A 21,533-nucleotide genomic window follows, 5' to 3' on the forward strand; every position below is an offset into this window, starting at 1 on the left:
GGGACAGGGCCTTCAGAGAAGGTGATGAGCTGAGATGGTCAAAACTTAATGAGTTTCATCCACTGTTTTATTCTTTTAAATTAATGCTTTTCAGCTTGTGTTCCTTTGAGGAAATAGTGCAGACACCCTCACTTAAGCAGGGCCTCTACCAGAATTGGAGAAAACTCTGAAACATCTTCTTTCCTAAAATCATGATTTACATAATACTAGTAGTTAGAAGCCTCTGCCAAATTTGTGGTTTAGTTTTGCCCGATAATCACACTACATAAGACTGTCCCTGAACATTTCAAAGACCAGGGAGTACTGAAGTCAGTGGCATATACAGGAACACAACAATGATCTCCAAACTCCTAGGTCAGTTAGACCATGCTTACTTCCACAGTCTTGTGTGTTTTGCAGGTAAAATAGCTAGAGGTAACAAGAAGGGTAAACTGGTAATTGAAAGAAAGAAGAGGGGACGTGAGTCTTCCAAAGGATGCCCAAGTAAGGGCTAAGGCTTGGTCCAGTATTGACGTGGTCAAAATCCACTGACCATGTGAGTGGTGAGAGTCCTACTCCCCACGCTCAGGTTAGATGTCTAACATCAGACAGTGCTCTCTCCCTAGCAATTTTCATAATGATATGTTCTTTTTTCCCCTCTGCTGAACTTGTAAGCCTGAGGAACAGTGACCAAGAGTCAAAAACCCAGCTAGAGTAGAGTATGCCTACCTCAAACCACATTTAATCTCAGCAGAGGAAAGCCTTTCTAGTTTCACAGCCATTGTCTGCACTTGGCTGAGAAGGCTGAGTAACGTGCTGCTCATTAAAGGTGTGGTGGTGGGATGAAGCCTCTCTGGAAGCATCACTAATGGAGCAGAGGTTCTTTTGTCGGAAATAATGTATAGAAGAAGCAGGAGCAAAGGATGCCCAGAGGCAGGTGATGGTGCTGCTCTGAGGGCAGCAGGCAGCTGGCTCAGTTGCGTTCTTCCTGTGGTCAGCTGCTGTACCCTGTGGTTAACAGAATACCCATAACTCGAGATTTTACTGATGAGCAAACCTCAAAAGACCAAATGAAAGTTTGAACAAGAAGCTAGAAGTGCGGTCATCTGAACAGCATGACCAGCTTGAATCCTACTAACAGATTTTCTCTGTTTTCAAATGCCCATTTGTATAATGCGGAATTTTCAGGGAGAGTACAAGGAAATGTTAACTTCTGTTAACTTACAAAAAAGACTGTGTTTAAATTTGAATTGCGTGCATAAGTTTGTTCTTCGTTTTGTTTTCGAAATACTTTTATTTGCTTGGGAACAGTGAAGAAAAGGCACAGTGACTGTGGTGTATCCAAGATTATCTCCTTGCTCTTCCATGGTTTATGTCAAAAATGAGAGAGAAGTTTTTCATTCAAGAACAATTTAAATTAAGACTTTGTGATGTTATAGCTTGATGGTGAAGAACAAAAAATTCTCTGCTTCAGGCAGGAGGGATGACATTAGGCAGCCCCCAGATAAAACACAATTTACTGTATTCAAAATGTGTTTTCAAAAAACTTCAAGGATCTCAATGCAAAAAAAAAAAAAAAAAAAAAAAGGTGGAAACCTTGAAAGCTTTGTCAGGAACAGGTTGGGCCTCTGTACATTTTATTGGTCAGGAAATATTTCTGAAAGACTTGTAAAAGGCACAGTTCAGCCCTTTCGAGTCTGATATGGAACAGCAGGAAAGGGGTTAAACGTGTATAACGGGACATTGACGTAAATCGGGCTATATTCATCCTGCCTCCCTTTAGATGTCTAATTTAGGTGCCTGAATTAGCTGCTCAGGTGCCCTATATAGTCAGCAGAGTGAGTTAGCATGCTCTGATGTCCTCTCTGGAGGCCTCACGGACTGTATGGGGAACCCAGGCTCCCAAACCAGGTGTTGGTCAGCGTTTGGTGGCTAGAGCCACGCTCTGCGAATACTCCGCTCCAACTGATGAGCTGCGCCAAGCTTTTCTGCAGATGGGACTGAAGGGCCAATTCCTGCAATATTTTAATAGGTGTCATTCCAACCCTGATCTCATACCTGACCAGGTCGCTCCAAGCTACAGCCTTGGTAACAAACAGCTCAGTCATGTGGAGGAAACTTGGATTTGAATCCTAACCTGAATTTCTTATTTTACCTCCAACTCTAGAATTTACTTGCTGTGGTTCCTAACTAAAAACTCTGTTTCTGGAGGGCAGGAGCTGAAAGAACAAAGGCTTTGCTTTAATCGCAGCCTTTTTCCTATCTCGCTCAAAGCAAAACCCTGGTGAGCAGCAGACAGCCCTGCTGAGCTGTAGCCTCTGTCTGAAGTGTCCCCTCCTTTTCAGACAGGAGAAGCATGACAAGTCTGCAAGGGAAGGAAATCTAATTATATTGCACATGTTCTAATTTAAGTTGCTGCGGGTTGCTGGGAGTTTGAGCAGCAGAAACACGAGGTCACTTCTTGCCTGCGACCATGTCCTTTGCTTGATGAGAAGTGGATAGACCTGATAGCTTTTCCTGGTGTAATTACGTCAAGGGTGGATGACTGGGGATCTTCCCCACAGTCTGGGGGTTTCTTTCTGTGACAAAAAAAGCCCTTCTTTAAAATTAAATGTCCACCAACACACTCACACACAGATGCATGCACACAGAAGGGCAGGTAGAACATTGCAGGTGTGCTGCGACCACAGATGCATGGATAATCCATTTTAATATCACCACAGAGCTAAAGGTCTTAAAAAACACTCGCTCATAGGTTTGCAGCGTAGGAATCATAGTCCTGTATGTCTGAGACCTCCCTGAATCCCAGCTGGCTGTCTGCGAAAGGGTGCCTGCTGCGCTGAAACACAGACCTGTTTGTCCTCCTTTGGCAAATGGGGATTCCAGTTGTGTCTGTGGTACCCATGGCCACTTTTGATGGCATGCGCAGACTGATATAGCAAAGGATCAGTTTGTTTGCACTTCAGCCAGACATTCATTTATTTGGATTCATGTTCACCTAGATTGTAAAATGCCTTGGGAACGTGGACTTGGGGCCTTGGCCATGGGAACCTTCATGGGCACTGGCAAAAGCGAGGGTGAGGAAATCTAAATTCTTCTAGGGGCACTAGCGAAGGAATATGGAAAGGCTTTGGGCAAATCACTGCACCTTAGTATTTCCATCTGTAGTGTGCAGCGTAATGACTCCTATTTCTTTCATGAAGTGCTTTGACATTTATTGAAGTTAGACTTTAAATACCAACAAGGTCTTTTTGCTTCATGTGAATGATATGGACATGTAATGAACTTTTATTTGTTTATTCATCGGTGTATACCCCTCTGCCACACGTCAACACACGAACACACTGTTTTTACTCACTGAAGTAGTATTTTTACAAAATGTATATCCATGGTTCCTGGTGGAGAAGGGCAAGCAGGCCGACAGAATGATTGCCTGTTCTGGATATATTTACAAGGAGATGCCACCAGATGGGAGCATGTATGTTGATGAGGATAAAGACTTAATTTTTAATACCTACTGCTGCAGTCCATCCACCTGAGCCCTTGTCAGTCTGACAAACCTAAATGTGTCCCTGGATGGGGCAGGAAGAATTTAGGTCAATTTTTTTATCATACCTCTTTTACTGAAGCCTAGCCTTTGTGCACAGCACTGGCTTCTCTTTAAATATTCCCTTCATCAGTAAGAGTAAATGTAAAATATGTTACATGTGGGGAAAGGAGTGCCAGGAAGCTTTATTTCTCTTCTCTCTTCATCTCTGGAGAGATTATACATACAGGTATCTGGCACTGTCAATTATGCCTTACCTACTCCAGGAGGAAAAAGAAAGGCAAAAAAAAATTTACTGTAATAAATCTCACGACCTCTAGTCAGGGAAAACCCAAATTCTCAGATATCCATAACAAGCTGAGCAGTCTGCAGCAGCAGAAATTACAAGTGCTGCACACTGAACTAAAGTCTCTGGCACTTTAAAGTGCACATTTTCCAGCTTTGCCCTTTCCATAGTATTCCACAGGGGCCACCCATCGCAACTGCTGATAAGGTCGTGTGCAGGGTGGGTGATGAATCTGCACTGATTTCAGAAGGTTTTTCTGTCTGGTTGCAGAAAATAGATATGCATGTATCCTTGAGAGAAATCCTTAAAGGGGTACTATGCAGAAGTGTGTATATTGTCTAGTGGAAAACAGAACAAAGGGGGGAAAAACTCACACAAAAAAACTCAAACTAGTGAGTGAAATAGATTTTTTTTGCATTATTTGAAGTATGTTTAAAGCAGTCACTGAATCTTTGCAACAGTGACTTCAACATATGCAACCTTTTTGTACAGTGGTTTGAGATTTAGCTTTTGCTCTTTTTTCTCCCCCTGCACCCCAAAAACCCCCAAACACCCTTTGGAACACCGAATGTGACATTTGGGTTGAGGCAGAGACCTCCAGCAGTTCAGAGGTTTGCATTTGGGCTCATGTTTTGAGACTGTGAGGCAGCATACAAAACAGCAGAGAAATTTAAACCAGAAAAGACCAAATCAATAGGTTCTTCCATATTTAAAACAAGGAAAAAAAAAAAATTAAAAAAGCAACCAATGCCTAAAACTGACTCCAGGGTTCTTCATGTCTTCAGATCCAGGATGTTTTGATTTCATGCTGTTTTACAGATGTCTGTGAGACTTACATCCAGATTGGGTATCAGACTTGTTGCCTTCTCTTAAAGTTCAGGGCCAAATCTCAGGTGTTTGGTGAGGATAGAGTCAGTCTGGAGGAATATTTCACATATATTTGCCTCTTGAAAGTCCATGCTCAGCCAGCACAGAGGAATGGCAACAGGAATTGCAGTAACTTCCCCTGTGCGACATCGGTAGCCTGAGTGTGTTGAGCTGATGGCATTCGGCATCGCTCACGCTTGCAGAACCATGTGTGGTACAGCGCTGCCCATGCTTATTCTGGGGGGAACCACATCTCACCGGGCTTGTTGAGATAGAAAGGCCCTTCCTAGTAAATCAGCTCTGTTGTACACACCACTTTACAGCAACAGGGAATATGGCAAGTGAAATGAATTGTTAAAAAACGTGAAATATTCTTTTTGGTGCCAAGGATGAGGAGGAATTGTTGGGATGAATCCAGAAATGAGGTATGTCTAGGGATGGAAATGATTCCAGGGAAGAGAAGAGACTCTGAAGAGTGAGATTTATTACGCTGGGATATAGCCTCCCAGAGGAAGGGGTTGAAGACACATTGCTGGAATTGCTTAACACCAGGTTGGACAAAACACTGGAGGATATAGAGAGGATATATAGTCACAGATTTTTAAGGCTAGAAAGAGCCATTGTGATCACTTAGTCAAACCTCCTGCATGACTCATACCAGGGGATTTGCCTAAATGTATTCCTGTTACAAGTCCAATAGCTGTCATGCACTAATGCATATTGGTGAGAAAAACACCCAGCCTTAAGATTTAAAAGAAACTTCCGGTAAGAGAGAATTCATTGCTATGATAAGCTGTTCTCATTATTATTTATACCCCCTATTAAAAATGTGGGCCATGTTTCTCATCTCAGTTTTTCTAGCTTCGGTATGTCTGCTACAAACCCTGTATGTCTGCTAAACTGAAGGACCTTCTGTGACACTCTTGTCCCTATGTATTTTTAGTCCCTTTGATGTGTATCTATCTCAGATGCTTATAACACCAGGTTCACCTGTGCTTTAACCGATCTCCCTCTCTGCTCAAGTAGCTCTTGGAAACACTTTTCTTCTTCCAAATCTTCCAATGCCAATCCTTCAGAATAAGTTACATTTTGAAAAGAAAGAAGCATAACTTTGCTCCCTTAGCGATGGACAAATGCACTTTGTTGTCTGAAATATGTACTGCCTGCTTCTGATTTACCCTGTGCGCCGAGCTGCTTGGATAGGGGACTGTATCTTCGGTGTCGGTATTTTTATAGAGTTATTCAACTCAAGCACACAGTCAGCACTTAAGAGGAAGCAAGAACAGGGCTGGGAATGGTTTTGCTTTGTCAACATGTGTAGAGCAAAGAAATGTACTTAGGTGAATTACCAGAACAAGGGCAATTAAAAGGGCAATGCTCTGAAGTGCTGGCGGTACCGCACCATCGCTCTGTCTGGTCTCGATGTCTCCACTCCTAAGGGGAGTATGTGCACAGAAATCACTGAATTTCTGCACAGGTTCAAGAATTTTTAAGGGTTTCTCCAGTGTAGATCTTCAGCACAGGATAAGCCAAATTCTGACCCAGGAGAGCTACAAGCTTTGCTGTTCTGGATGCTAATCCCAGGTCTGAATTTATATTAAAAGGCTTTCCACCTGCCTATTCAACCTCGTGGGTGAAATCCTGGGGACTCAATAAGCTGAATTTTACCCCCAATTTCTTAGGTGAAACGCTAGAGAAGTTTGGGAGGTCTTTTAAGCACCAAGCTGTGCTTGGTGTGCTTTGGAATCCTCTTTTCTAGACCACTGTTCCCTGCCCTTTCTTTTTCTGATCTGTGCTGCTGTTGATTTATGTGTGTAGAAGCCAAACCTAAACTTGGTCAGGGCCTTTAGTAATGCTGCTGTACCTTAATAAAACTGTAGTTAGCCTGGTGCTATTGTTGGGAAAACGGTTGAGAAAGTCTTGAAAATATAAAATCAAGGGACAATTAAATCTTGGGTTCAGCTCCCAAATGGATTTCCGCTGGAGATTCACACTTAATAAAATACAGAAAACTGCATTTTATTTTGGTACATAAATACTGGTAGTGGGGGACTGTGGCATTTAGAAGAGAGAATCGCTCCACCAGAAAACTCACTTCAGCAAAATGATGCAGTCCAGTTGAGCCCCTTTTATGATCTGAGAAATGACTGTTTTTATAGCACACTAAATAAAACCTGCTATTCGAGCTGGAGGTTTATTAGTAAAGGTGATTTTGCCATAGCTGGGGAGGGAGGGGAGGAAGGAGAGATGAGGGATGAACATCAAAGCAGAAATACGTGTTGTTCAGAAAAAGCACAGTGATGCCCCAAAAATGAGGTGTCTCTCATCATCACCTCACCTAGCATTGCCACAGAAATATTTTACGTCATTTTTTTTTTTGTTATTGTTGTTGCTCCAAAATGTTATTGCTAGTCTGGTTGAATTTCGCCCGGTGGGAAAGCCTTTGCTATGGGTGTGGTGGGGAGCCTGTAAAAGCATCTGGGTAGAAGAGGCATCTGCAGGGAGCCGAATTCAGGGGATGCTAAAATCAGTTCTTACAGGAGAGCATTCAGGTTTAGACAGGGTAGCTTGTGATTTTGCTGCTGCTGAAAATCACCACTGTTACAGTCTTGAAAGAGGACTTTCAGGTGGGCATTAGCATCCTCATAACACGTGTCCATGCCTCAGGCATCCTGGTGCAGTGCTGGGTGTCTTTCTTCAAACATGCCTTCCTTAGGGGTGTAAACTAAAATCACCTGATTGAGGACTAAAATCCTCAACAACTATGTCACAGGGGCATCATCTCTAGTCCAGAAACAGAGACGTCTGCCATGCTTTTGACATCTTCAACACGTGCAACGAATTTCCCCAGTTATCACCTCCTGGGGTTGCTGCTGGTTGCAGGGAAAAGGGGAGAGGGATCACTCTTTACATGCCAACAGTGGTGAAAAATAGGCATAGGTTAGAGGCAAACTGGGAGGATAAAGCTTCTGAAACTCCGCTCATCCTGTAGTCTTTTGCAAATGGGGCAGGTTTCACTGTATGCCTACCTGGACAGTTAGAAGGACTGCATGCAGTGCAAGGGAAGATGAGCGTGCCGCTATTCCCTTCCATCAGAAGAGAATTATTTTACTGGTGAAAACAAAGGAGAAACCCACTTGGGAGTCTGATTTGAGACCAGCTTTTTGAGAGATTCCACAACATCTCCCATCTCCGGATGGTACACCTCACACCATTTGCTAGCTTTGCACAGAGTGCAGTGAATTTTCAGTATCTACCCGGTGGATCCAGAAATTCATCACGTACGACCTCTTTAGGCAGATTTTCCAAAGGTAACAAACCTCCCACATTTTGCTGCAGATCACTGAAGTTCATCTTTTCAGGGTGAATTTGCTGAAGGCACAGGCGATGCTCTCTCTGAATTCATGGTACAGGACTCAGATCTTAATGCAGGGAGGTGGGAAGACATTGGATATTTGACCTCTCCTGCAAATTTTCATGACCTTTAACCCAGCTGCACCAGATAGATGTTCTGGCAGATTTCTGGACTTTTTGCTAATGCTGTTGCACGTGCAATACTTCTTAGACCTTAGCTGCAATCAGGATGCTTTGAAAGAATTAATCTGGCGGTCAGTAACTGCTAAATGAAGTGCATGCTAAAAGAATGATGAGCTAACTGACTGGAGATCACAGCTTTTATGAGCTTCTCTATATGCCTGTTTTCAGGTGAATTCAGCATCTCTTTGACATTTAAGGACTCAATTTATAATCAAATTATTTAACTCTAGTGGAAAGAATCACTGGCCTCAATGGAAAAGCCATTTATATTTCCCCCAACCCTTGGAAAAAAAATGTATTCAGGGTAACACCACAATTCCTATACTAAATGAAGGATAAAAGAAATCTTTCAATGCAAATTAAGCACTGCAGGCTTTTAAAAATTGTAGCAGAAACTTACAGTGCACAGCTGCTCACATCCTCATTTCCAATTTAGTAATCTGAGATGTGCTGAAGCTTTAACGTCCTGGACAACACCACAAACCTTTCAGAGATGAACATCCCTTACCGCTTGCATTTCTGCAGGTCCCAGTCCACTTGGGACCCTTCTGCTGTTTGATTTTGGCCAGGTCACTATACAGATATACATTGCCCTCTACAACTTGAAATTACAGAGCAAAGTGGAAGAGCAGGGTGAGATAGAAACCTGGACGTGCAACGTCGTAGTTGCACACTGGGAAGAGTAGGTCGAGCTCCATGGAACTATACCACTTCTGAAGGGATGGAAGTATGTTTTATATATGAATAATGAAGCCTTAATATCACTGCTGCTAAGTTCATTAGCAAGGCTTTTGGACAAATGAAAGCATGCGGCATAGCAAAGGCATCTTGCTCTGCGAACCCTGGCTTCGCAGACGTAATGTCTGAAATGTTCACTTAAAAACCTTTGCGCTGGCTCGAGGCCAAACAGGAACCGAACCAGGGTTATCTCATCAGATGAATGGGCAAAACTGTATGAGTCCCATTGTAGTCCACCTTAGCTGGTGCCCAATTGTTCTCTCCCAGCTGCCTAAACTGAGGCGGCAAACTGTGTTACGCTTAAACACGATATTTAAACTGCATCGTTATGTCGGTGATGATGGGCTCTTTGTTGGAGATGACAGAAAAATCCCATTGTTTAGAGTTTTCCCAGACTCGGTGCTTAATACAAAGCCCTGAAAAGAGCAGGGTTGTTAAACATTTGATAAAGAAAATATGTGCAGAGATGGGTCTATCCCACTAGTAAGGAGCAGATCAGCCCGCAGCACCAAATCCTGCCTTTATAAATCTAACATGTTGTTGCAATTTGCCCAAATAAAATCCTCAGTCCCTGTATTTGGAAAATGGAAGTGTCTGAAATCCAGCGAAAGACTGAAATAGTGTGCAAATCATCCAGTTTAAAGCTAGTAGCAAAATTAATTTGGAATAAATTTGGAATTTCTGAATTATTTAGCAAATCATGATGCTTTACCAGGAATGCATGAAAAATCACAATTGGCAACCACGTGAGCATCTTTGGACCCATCAGTAATCTCTGTGCATTGCTTTGTCTTTTCCTTAAAGACAAGTGCTTTAGATAGGTATTCTCAAACCAATTATAAAGCAAAAGCCTGAAGTTCAGTTCCTCTGTATTGACATGATTACACAAATATCTCAGGGAAGACAGAGCTACCTAGCAATGGGAGCGCAAATCTAGAAGGACCTCCAGCAGCTTCAGTGAAGATCCTCCTGATTTGCGCTAGACTCACACCACAGTCTGTGATGTTTGTGTTCGGTGAATGGACACAAATAGGTGATGCTTTGCTTTTAATTAACCCACTCCCACCCCATGCTGTGTCTTGCTCTCAAGTAGTTCCCCTGCAGCTTCGTGTTAATTCCTGCCTCTCTTTCGATATCTAACGAATGATCCTTACTCCTGTGAGTATGGTGGTGTTGTGCTTTGTGCTATTGAAGAAGCAGGGAGCTGGGGAAGGAGGAAACTCTGGGAGCGATAAATTTGATAAACTGCTCTGGAAAATCACCCTTGTTTGGGATGATAATGATGAATTTTATGTTAGTGCCTGCTGACGTGTTTGCCATTAGTATTTTAATTGGAATTAAACCCCCTACATCAGTTCTGAAGCAGATTCAGTGGGGTTTCTCAGAAGACACTACTGCTGTTTGCACTTCCAGCAAGTGTCATATGCCAGTTGGTGATCCTTCCTCCCTGCTTAGAGTCACCGAGGACCTAAAGGACTTCCTGAAACCATTTCAGACACTTGCTATTATGAACTAACTTGACTTGATCACAGGTCCCTCCTATAAATTGATCACATTTCATGTCAATGACTGCTCAACCTGTAAGTCATCAGGCCAGAGTTAAGTTCCCCTGAACCTGGTGTCTCCTCTGCTTGGCATCTTTTATTTACAGACTAATGCTACCCCAGGAAGGCTCAGTGCACTCACCAAAATACACAAAATATCTGTAACCTGTAGTTCTGATTAGAGCCTTCAAGTGAGCAGTTTGCAGCTGTCCCATTGGGACACAAGAGGAAATGCTCAATTTTGAGCAAAAGTGTAAGCTGAGCCAGGATTATTTATTCATATGTTGAAGCTAGAAATCTCAGGGTTTTTTCTTCCTTTTGAAGGGTTTTCTTCTCCAGTAACATGTTTTCATGCATGTCTAGGAAGCAGAAACTGAAGAGGAAGCTTTTTCAAGAGGAAAAAATCACCTGGAGCTTCTCCAGTTTTTAGGAGCTCCTTGCAAAGGACCAAAACAGTCTGATTTTTCAGAAGGAAGGTTCCTGTTGCATTTTCCACTTAACCTCAGAGCCACTAGATTCATTCATTCAGTCTTGAAAATCTCAGGTTGACCTTTTGCTAGGCACCAAAGGTCTGTTTTCAGCGTTGTCTGGAGTACTTTCGAGTAGAAGCTTAAGTTAAAGCAGGTATGAATTCTGGCCTGCCTTTGCTCTGAGCTGGCTGGTTACAAGGAAAGTCCACTTTGCATGCAATATTGCTGCCATAGCAGAGTGCTGTGCCTGAGCCAATATCCTTCTCAGCATGGCTTGGAGACAACACCTGGTGATCCAGCTTCTAGCCAACCCAGGTGGCAAGCAAAGCAAATATGCCCATGCATCCAAGCAGTCACAGCTTCACCCCATGGATTTGCAATGAGATGCCAGCACCCAGATGCCAAAATTGCTACCAAAAATGGCTTACAAGTTCCTAGACCACACAGAGGTATTATATGGTGTTTCGATGAGATTCATTCTCACTGGAGAGGCAGGGGTGGCCTTGAGATAAAAGCAAGCACTTCCCAAGACTCTGATTCTAAGTGACATTATACGTTTAGGAAAGCCTTTCCTCTTTTTCTTTTCTTTTCTTTTTTTTTCCTAATTTTATTTCCAGCCTATGAAGAAGATAACAAAGGATGTTATGTCCCCAGAGCACACTCTGATGTGTCACTGTGGAAGCCAATCCCCACAGACGCTCCCGATGTTATTAATTTTTAAAACAAACTTGCTGATTGAGGTTCTGACTGCCTTTAAATTGTCTCTACAAGGAGACTGTGTACTAATTAACCCACAGAAACAATCAATGATGTACCTTTTTCAAGTTTCAGGGTGATTAGAATATGAAAATGAAGAGCACAATGGTGCAGATGTTTTAAAATCACAGCAGACAGCAATTAGTGACATGGGAACCAGCTGCTTATCTCTCCAGATAAAGCCTCTTAATAGGGAATTACACTTGAGGAGCCATTACACAGATGGATCTGCGAATGATTTGAAGAGGGGGCGTTGTAGTATTAACTTTGATTTGCAAGCCAGATTCTTGACAAGCTGTATGTGTGTTACCTCCACAAAAAGGTACTTTTGGAGCAGGGGGGAACCATCCCCTGTAAGCAATCAGATTTTTTTCAGGTGATGGATTTCTCTAATTATATATTTTACCATTATTATTTTTTTTAGTTATATTCATTTTTATTTGGATTTTATTATTATTATTATTATTATTTTACTAAGCTCTTGATTTGGTTGCTGGCATCTCCTCCCACTTTTTGCTTTGGGATTGGAAACAGCATGTGGATTTAGAGAGAAGCTCAGGCGAGGGAATGGGGAGGCAGAGTGAGACATCCAGTAGTTAAATGAAAAGAGTCCCTGAGGGATGGATTCTGCTGCTGGGTACTACTTGCAGAGTAGGGTGCTGCTCATCATGGGACTGATACAGTCTCATCCCCTCAGTTGCAAGGGCTGCGTGCCAGAATAAAATTGTTAAGAAGAATAATCACCTCTGCAGGTGCAGCATTGCACAGATCTGGCAGGGCAGGTGTAAACACACAGTCCCACCTCCTCTGCTATCTGGCCAGTACTCCTCAGTTGCCAGTATATGGGATGTATCCTGCTGATAGGTCTACCCATCATTGCCAAAGCTGAGGACTGAAACTCATGAGTTTGGCATTAAAATTGTATACTACTAATAAAAGGATTCAGATTTTATTCTTTGAGTCTAAAGTTTAGCATGTGCTGGATCACATTGCTCAAACTTCTTTGCAGTTATGAAAACTATTAACTTCTTTATGTGTATTTTATTTTCTTTAAAGGAAAGATGGGATTATTACCCACTAAGCACATCCAGTAAACTGAATATCAAGCAAAATATTGACCAAGTCTGGTGAGATGTGATAAAATAATATGGGTTAAGTTAGGCTTCTGCTTTCACAAAAGAAGAAGGAGCAGACTCCCGGTGAAGAATAGCTAGCTGCTGAAGAAAATCCCATTTAATGAAAAGGCAAACTACAAATAGAGACAGGCGCTGAAGTTTGAAGTATTTTTAGGCTCTCATAAAACAAAAAGTAAATAAAGGTAAATCTTTCTATTTTCATGAAAAAGTCCACTATTCTTGATGCCAATCTTGGCCATGCTGCCATAGGAACTCTGTTCAAGTCCACAGCCCCTTGCCAAAAATTAGGGAGCTGCAGTATATTGCACACTTACTGACAAATAAAGAAATGAATTTGCATGAAAGACATCAAGATACAGGCTTCTGAAGAGCCCTGTTTGCCCTCACCCTACTGACAACTCTGGTATCTTCCACTATCTCAGCAGAGGCTGAGGTTAGCTGAGCTGGAGCTTGTTGGCTTCTTAGGGTGTTGCTCGCCCAGCAGGGAAAATTGAAGCCTAAACATTAGGACCAATGGGATCAGACGGCAACCCAGATGGATACACGGGAAATAAAATACACTTGGCTGCATTATTTTCAACTGATTTAGTAGTGCTTTTAGGTAAACAGTCTCCGGACATCCATTGCAACCGCTGAAACCCAACCTGCTGCAGCCAAATGAGCTCTGGTTGCTGTGCTGCAGAGGAATTATGTTGGTGTGATATGGACGTGCCTGGCAAGGGAGAGCGAATAGTAAATGTTATGCTGGAAGAAGCTGCATGAGGAAACCCAGTGGACTGTTATGTGCTTGGGCAGATATATAGTTTTGACACCCCGCTTAGGAAATGGAGTCCCCTGATCCTGCAGACTGGTCATTTTTTGAAGGCCGGTTGAAATCGGAGTGCTTATCCGTGTGATTAAATGCCTCCAGAGTTGGCACCTTTGATGACATAGGCATATCTTTCTCATGAATTGTAAGATAGATGTTGTGGTGGCCTGCGGTGCTGGAGTAATGACAAGGCTATCATTAGGGATATGTTGGAAGTTGCATCATCATTTTATAATGTGCAGGCCGAGAAAATGAGGCTGGAGGAGCCAAGCGATATATCAGCATTCATCGCTGATATATAGCTGGCCTCTCAGTTCTGAGCCCTTATTAACTGCCTTAAAATATAGATCAGAGATTATTGCTCTTTTAAACTAGTGATCTTCCTTTTAAACCAGTGATCTCTGTGTGTCTGGTGGGCTTGGAGGGACCAAGGTGTTGCCAGCGTGTGATGTTTTCACTCACTGCTGTAACCCTCTTTTTTTTTTTTTTTTTTTTTCTCCTTCCAAATGAGATTTTTCAGGTCATTTAGTTTCACAGCTCAGCATTTTGGAAATAACGTGGGTGTAAGGGAGCAGCTTTGATTGCAGCCGTCAGGCCAGGATCTGTGCAGAAACAGCCTGGCCCTGCCTCGGTGCAGGCCTTAGCCCATCACTTCCAGGGCTTTTCCAGGTCACAAATCATGGTACCTCGGGAAGATGATGTTTCTTGTGAGGTTTGGGTGGAGGACGCCCACCTTCAGCCCACTGGGACCTCACCAGGGGATGACCACCTCCCGCACACCTCCTCATGCCCACCTGACAGCGCACCCGGCCCGGTGGCCTGGGGGGGCAGGAGAAGCCCCGAAAGGCTGAGGTAAAAATAAACCTCAGGAGTATTGTGATCAATTTTTGAAAAAAATTTAAATAAAAGTAAACTATCAAACATCAGTGCCAGTGCTGCTGATTTCCTTTTGACCCCTCCCTGGCCTCATCCCAAGGATGTGGATGCAGGTGGGCTCCATTTTCCGAAGGAGGGCATCAGCGGCATGGGTCATGGCCGCCGCGTGCTGTGTGGCTTGCGCGCGGGAGGCCGCTGCGAGGAGGAGGAGGAGGAACAACTGATTCATTCCCCCAAGGACTGTTTATGCTTTCGGCTCTTTTCTCAGGCTGAAGAAACCGGGTGTCACTCGCCCGCGACATCTGCAGCTCCACCGCAGCTGCGTGCTTTCATTTTCTCACTCCACAATTCCTGGAAATCTCTGCTTTCCCTGAGCATGGCTGGTCCATGTGCACGACAGCTGAACTATCCCCAGGATTTAAGAGTCCCTGATTACTCCTCAGACGATAGACCAGAACAGCTTCATCGTTACTGCCTTTTCCAGAAAAGGCACATGCCCGTTTTTATATGTACATGAAGGATATCTCAACATCAATTTGCCAATAACGTGTATGTTTACTGGTCACTAAATAATGCACCATGGGCTTGGGGTTGTTTAGGACTTTTCAAATCCCTCTGAAATTGCTCAGAACTGGGGACACCTCATTTCCCAGCTCAAAACCCTCTTATGCTGACAGCCTCCTTGCCCCAAAACTTCTGTTGCAAACACCTCAAATGGGGATCTAGCGTAATGTTACTGAGAGAAACTTAATTGTAACAGGGTGTTTGCAGAAACACGAGAAACTTAGCAGTTGTTTTCTATTGTTCTTTTCTTGGTTACACATTTATTTTAAGTCTCTCATCATTTATGTGGCATTCGGAACAGTGTCATTACAGTTTGCTAAGAACAGTTTTTTCCTGTACTAGGTGTACAAAATCAGTTGCACAGTTTGATCCAGAGCTTTACAAAAAAGCTCCTAAGTGTAATACGAGAAAATAAATGGCTAGAAGAGGTCAGTTAGTGAAAGTGAAAAAAAAAATTTTTTTTTTTTTTGCTTTCAGAGACTTTTTAAAAGCTTACAACTGTAACAAACAATTTCTTTAGCTGAAGGAGGTCCACCAAGAAAAAAAAGTAGACTTTCTTTTGCTCTGTAAGAGTCTTCAGCATAATTCTGCCCTTACTGTAGCCTCTGCGATTTGAAGAGCTGCTGTTGGCTTAGAAATCATATTGAAAATATCTCTTATGAACATTGCAAATAGCAGATTATTAAAAGGGAAAGGGAGTAATGCAAATCTTGAACCTGTCAAGTGTGCCTCGCACACTTGACGCTATGCATATGATTTTAAGCACTAAGTTTGTGGGGAAGACTTCTATGTGGAAATTTAAGCAAGTAAATCTTTGCAGATTCTGGCTTCATAGGGAAGTGGACCCATGGGTTTTCCTCTTGTTTGTTACAACTTCCAAGATAATTTTGCCTTTTTCTTGTTTACAACAATGAGCTTAATTGCTGTTGTTGAGCATCAAGTTCTGTGAGGGATTATTTTTTAGGAAAAAGGGATTCTCACCAGGAGGCTGAATTGCACCATTCATCCATTGAAAGGGAATATTTTACTTGTGTTTTAAATTAAAAATCAATAGAATATGTTTCCTTAGCAATTTAGCATTTATAGAAGTATTTCCATTGTTTTTAGAGTGGGAAAACAAAACAAAACTTGTTTACAGAGCATGAATCTAAATGCAAATTTGGCTCAAGTATAAGAAGACTTTATAAAGGCTTCTAACCCTTACAAGGACATTGGTTAAGAAGAGCTGTCATTCACTGTACAAATAAGAGCTGCAACCAGGGGTTATGAATGGACTGATAAACTGATTTTTTTTCTGTTTATTTTCTTCTGCCTTCCAGGTTTACGACCGGCCACAAAAACATTCTGCTCTGCACTACGATCCAGGCCTCCAACAAGAGTTCACCGGTGACACCTTAAAATCAAAGCACCAGCAAAAAAGTAGCAACCAGCACCATCTTGACTGGTCAGCAAGCTCCGATACTGGACCCGCTTCTCAAAGTTGTTTCATCAACACAGAACCCAGTCGAGAAGCAGTTAGTGCCACCAAGGTGCCCGCTCCGGAGCCGGGAGTTTCCTTCAGCAAATCCCAAGCAAAGAAGTCCTGCGCCGGCAGCACGTGGGGGCAGCTGTCGGGCAGTAGTAAAGAGCTTGCCATTTGCAGTGCAGTCCCATCACCCAACAACATCAGCACAGCCGCCCAGCCGCCCAGCGTTTCTGAGTGCAACGGGCTTTTGCCTCTCGGTGACCAAGACGGAGGTGTGCAGCTGGAGGCCCCCGATCAGCCCGCCGGGAGTACAAAGAAGAAGTCCAGCAAAAAGGACTTGATAAGTCAGACCATCCAAACCGCAGACATCGAATGGGTGAAGAGTGCTCAGAAAGCATTTGACAGCAAATCCCATGACAGCATGGAAGGGAAAAAGGAGTCTTACTCGATGGACAGTGTGTTGGATACATCACCCTCGAAGCAGAATGCCACTTCTGCTAACAGTTGTGAAAGTGACACCAGTCACGTACGAATTACTATCCCAATAAAGTCTCCGACAACAGATACATCTGGCCACAAAAGGAAAAAAAGGCAATCCACAAAATCTTCCATAGAGAAAACTATCCAGGAGAAAAGCCTGCCTTCTGGACTTGCTATGAGCAGTGAAGTAGCAAACAGGACTAGCTCTCAACCAGAGGGGAGTAAAAAAGATCTTCGAGCCACAAAGCCAGGGAAAGTGATCGAAAATGAGTCCCCCTTAGTAGCTATCGACAGCGGTGTGCTCACTGACAAAGCTTCCCCCAACAGTGCCACCAGACTCAGAAAGCCTGTAGCTGTGACATCCACTCTCCTACCCACCGATCTTCCCACAGCTGGTAAATTGTCTGAGGTCCAGCACCCCAAACATGCAGCTAAGCGGCGATGGACCTGCAGCAAACCTAAATCTATCCTTCGGGAGACCTCCATGACAACATCTGAGAAGCTGATGGTGGAGCCTCCTTCAGCCTATCCCATCACACCATCCAGCCCTCTGTATACCAATACAGACAGTCTTACTGTGATCACACCTGTCAAGAAAAAAAGAGGACGACCAAAGAAACAGCCTTTGCTCACTGTTGAAACCATTCATGAGGGAACCTCCACCAGCCCAGTGAGTCCAATCAATCGTGAATTTCCAGGAACAAAGAAAAGGAAGAGGAGACGGAATCTGGCCAAGTTGGCCCAGATGGTCCCGGGAGAGGACAAGTCCATCAGTGAACTCAAGTTTCACAAAAAGGTCGGGAAGCTTGGGGTCTTGGATAAGAAGACCATCAAGACCATTAATAAAATGAAGACCCTCAAGAGGAAGAATATTCTCAATCAGATCTTGTCCTCCTGCTCCAGCAGCATAGCTCTGAAAGCAAAAGTCCAGCCACCGTCTAGTGCTGGGCCAACCACCATTGATGCCAGACTAGGGAAGCAGATCAATGTCAGCAAGAGAGGGACTATCTACATTGGTAAAAAACGGGGCAGAAAGCCAAGAGCAGAGCTGCAGCCTCAGCCAGAAGAACCTAAGACAGCCATCAAGCACTCAAGGCCTGTTTCCAGCCAGCCAGAAAACCCAGCAGTGCCTTCCAACCTGCAGTCACTCGTGGCATCGTCACCAGCAGCTATTCATCCGCTTTCGACACAGTTAGTGGGGACTAATGGCAACCTTAGCCCTGCAAGCACTGAAACAAATTTTTCAGAGTTAAAAACTATGCCAAATCTTCAACCTATCAGTGCTCTTCCTACAAAAACCCAGAAAGGAATGCACAGTGGAACTTGGAAGCTGTCTCCACCCAGGTTAATGGCTAATTCACCTTCCCACCTCTGTGAAATAGGTTCTCTGAAAGAAGTCACGCTGTCGCCAGTGAGCGAGTCTCACAGCGAGGAAACCATACCGAGCGACAGTGGGATAGGTACAGACAACAACAGCACTTCTGACCAAGCCGAGAAAAGCTCAGAATCCCGCCGGAGATACTCCTTTGATTTCTGCACCCTGGACAATCCAGAGGCTATCCCATCTGACACCAGCACAAAGAACAGGCATGGTCACCGGCAGAAACATCTCATTGTGGATAACTTTCTCTCTCATGAGAGTATTAAAAAGCCAAAGCACAAGAGGAAAAGGAAAAGCCTGCAGAACAGAGATGACCTCCAGTTTCTGGCAGACCTTGAGGAACTCATCAATAAGTTTCAAGTGTTCAGGATTTCCCATAGAAGTTACACATTTTATCATGAAAATCCATATCCCAGCATCTTCAGGATTAATTTTGATCACTACTACCCTGTGCCATATATCCAGTATGACCCATTGCTCTATCTTCGCAGGACCTCTGACATGAAGTCTAAGAAGAAGCGTGGTAGACCTGCCAAAACCAATGACACCATGACAAAGGTGCCTTTTTTACAAGGGTTCGGTTACCCTATTCCCAGTGGGAGTTACTATGCACCCTATGGAATGCCTTACACATCAATGCCTATGATGAATCTTGGTTACTATGGTCAGTATCCAGCTCCTTTGTACCTGTCTCACACGCTCGGAGCGGCTTCCCCATTTATGAGACCTACCGTGCCCCCACCCCAATTCCATGCAAGCTCTCATATGAAGATGTCCACTACTGCCAAGCATAAAGCGAAACACGGAGTGCACCTACAAACACCTGTGGGAATGGGCCTTGGAGACATGCAGTCCTCTTTGGCTCCTCCAAAGGTTGGAGGAACAAGCCTTTCAAGTGGCCGACTTCACAAAAGGAAACACAAACATAAGCACAAGCATAAGGATGAGCGGATATTGGGGACACATGAAGATCTGAGTGGTCTCTTTGCTAGCAAGTCCACTGGCTTCTCCAGCCATGCGATCAACGAAAGGCTAAGCGGCTCAGATAAAGACCTCTCCTTGCTCAACGAGAAAAGCAAGCATAAGGAGAAGCAGAAGCACCAGCATTGTGAAACCGGACACAAAGGCTCAAAGAGTAACTTTGAAGTGGATACGCTGTCTACGTTATCACTTTCTGATGCCCAGCAGTGGACGCAGAGTAAAGATAAAAGTGACTCAAGCAATGATCCCATTGACTCTTGCACAAAGAGATACTCTGGTAATACTGAGAGTAATGGAAGGTCAGACTCCCTGGACATGTTTGGTGAAATGAATTCCTCGAGTGAGAAGCGGGACAACGATACAAGTGGGAATAAAAGGAGAAGCTTTGAAGGGTTTGGAACTTACAGGGAGAAGGACATTCAGCCCTTCAGGACAAATAGGAAGGACAGAAGTACTTATGATTCTTCAGCCTCTTCAGGTAAGCTCTGCTTTATTCTATTTTACCTTACTGCATTTAAATTTCAATGCTGAACAAAGAGGGACTTGCCGTTTACAGTAAATATGTTTATGAGTCAATAACTTCTCTGGCTTTTTGTAATTGACTCCCATTCTGCATCCAAACTTTTGGGAGATTGACAAGAGAGTCAGCCACACGTTAAGCCAAAACCTTTAAAAGTCTTTGAGTTGTTACACAGCATTTTTATAAATATTTGTCCTGCCTTTGCCTATCTCATAGTTTGGTGTACTTCCTCCCCAAATCTCACCATTGCATTCTGCAACAGCAGCGATTATAATACCTGTTGGCAAGGTAGGCATCCCTTATTGGTGTCTAATGTCACGGGGTGGTAGTCATTGCCCAGTCTCTGGAAGAACAGACACGGTACTGAGCAGAGAGTCTCTGCTCTGGCACGATGCATACAAAAGCCATTTGTTGATGGGATGGACCAGACACATGGGAAGTTGTGGAGCTGGGTCAGTGTCCCATGACTGGTGTAGTATACTGCTGATCCAGAAGGACCCATCACAGTGATAGCTGGGCTGAATATATGGAGACCCTGGGTATGATCCTGGTGTAAATCTGTCAGTTCCAGTTACCAGGTGTCGTGTAAAGTAATTATCCTGAGCATTGAGTGGCTGTGGGAAGGGACTGGTGTCATGGAAACAATAAACCCTAGCCGATTGACTCTGAAGAGTTTTAGGACTCATGACTTGGAAATGTAAGCTGGGTAGATGAGAAGGGAGGAAGCTCCTTTCGGCCGCTAAGGACATCTGTTCCTCTCCTGCAGAGGAGCGGGGGGAAAGGAATCTGAATCTTGTCTGAGAGACTGAATTGTACTTTACAATAGGGAGCTGCTTTCATGATGACACAGAGGCAGGTGTTTTGCTGCAATATAAATGAATTTAGCTTGGGAGCAAGCCCAGAGCTCCTGCACCATCAGATATTTATCACAAAGCAGATTTCACACTTGATTCTGGGAAGGGTGAGCTTTACTGAACCAACCAGTGGTGGATGAGATTCTGATGTGCTAAAAAAGAGCTTCAAAGAAACGTAATTCGTAGCCTCCAAAATGAAAAGAGAATCAGCTGAAAACACAGAGGGAGCAGAGAATTTGTATAGCCTGCCAATGTAAGGCTTTTAAGTTTTTTATTGACTTGTAACTCATTGACATCCAAAGACTGCTCACGCTTAAGCCACCTAGGCATTTCCATTTCCATCACTGAGGCCAGGATCTGGACTATAGCAATGAAAAGCAGTCTAAAATGAGAGCTTATCCCATGAAAACATTCCCATTCATAATATCACATTATATCAGACCAATTGTGACATCCAGAAATGAGACACCCAGAAATATTGGAAAAGAGACTGAATTCAGTCAGTGGTTATATCAGTGTTGCTACATGCCTGACAAAGAACCAAATTATTCTCCACCAAGTGCTGCAGTGGCTGTTGCATTAAGGAAGTTGTGTCCTAGCAGACAAGAGTTAAAAGTCTTGAAAATTTTTAACAAGGCTATTTCTGGTTTTTAGTGGAATTTACTGATTTCACAGTTTGATAACAGTTGGATTTGTAGCCTTTTTGCTTTCTGAACAGAAGGTGTTTGCTAAACCTGTACATTC

At 43.5% G+C, this 21,533-nt stretch overlaps 1 protein-coding gene across 3 annotated transcripts in view; it reads left to right on the top strand.

Annotated features, from left to right (window-relative positions):
• SETBP1 (SET binding protein 1) overlaps positions 1 to 21,533 on the top strand; it is a 265,135-nt gene that overhangs the window by 163,117 nt on the left and 80,485 nt on the right. For all 3 annotated transcript variants that reach the window (XM_052777332.1, XM_052777333.1, XM_052777334.1), the window contains one exon: positions 16,428 to 19,893. In XM_052777332.1, coding sequence (XP_052633292.1) covers positions 16,428 to 19,893 — 3,466 coding nt within the window. The remainder of the gene's footprint in view (positions 1 to 16,427; positions 19,894 to 21,533) is intronic.

The sequence above is a fragment of the Harpia harpyja genome, chromosome Z (assembly GCF_026419915.1).
Source record: "Harpia harpyja isolate bHarHar1 chromosome Z, bHarHar1 primary haplotype, whole genome shotgun sequence".
Lineage (NCBI taxonomy): Eukaryota > Metazoa > Chordata > Aves > Accipitriformes > Accipitridae > Harpia > Harpia harpyja.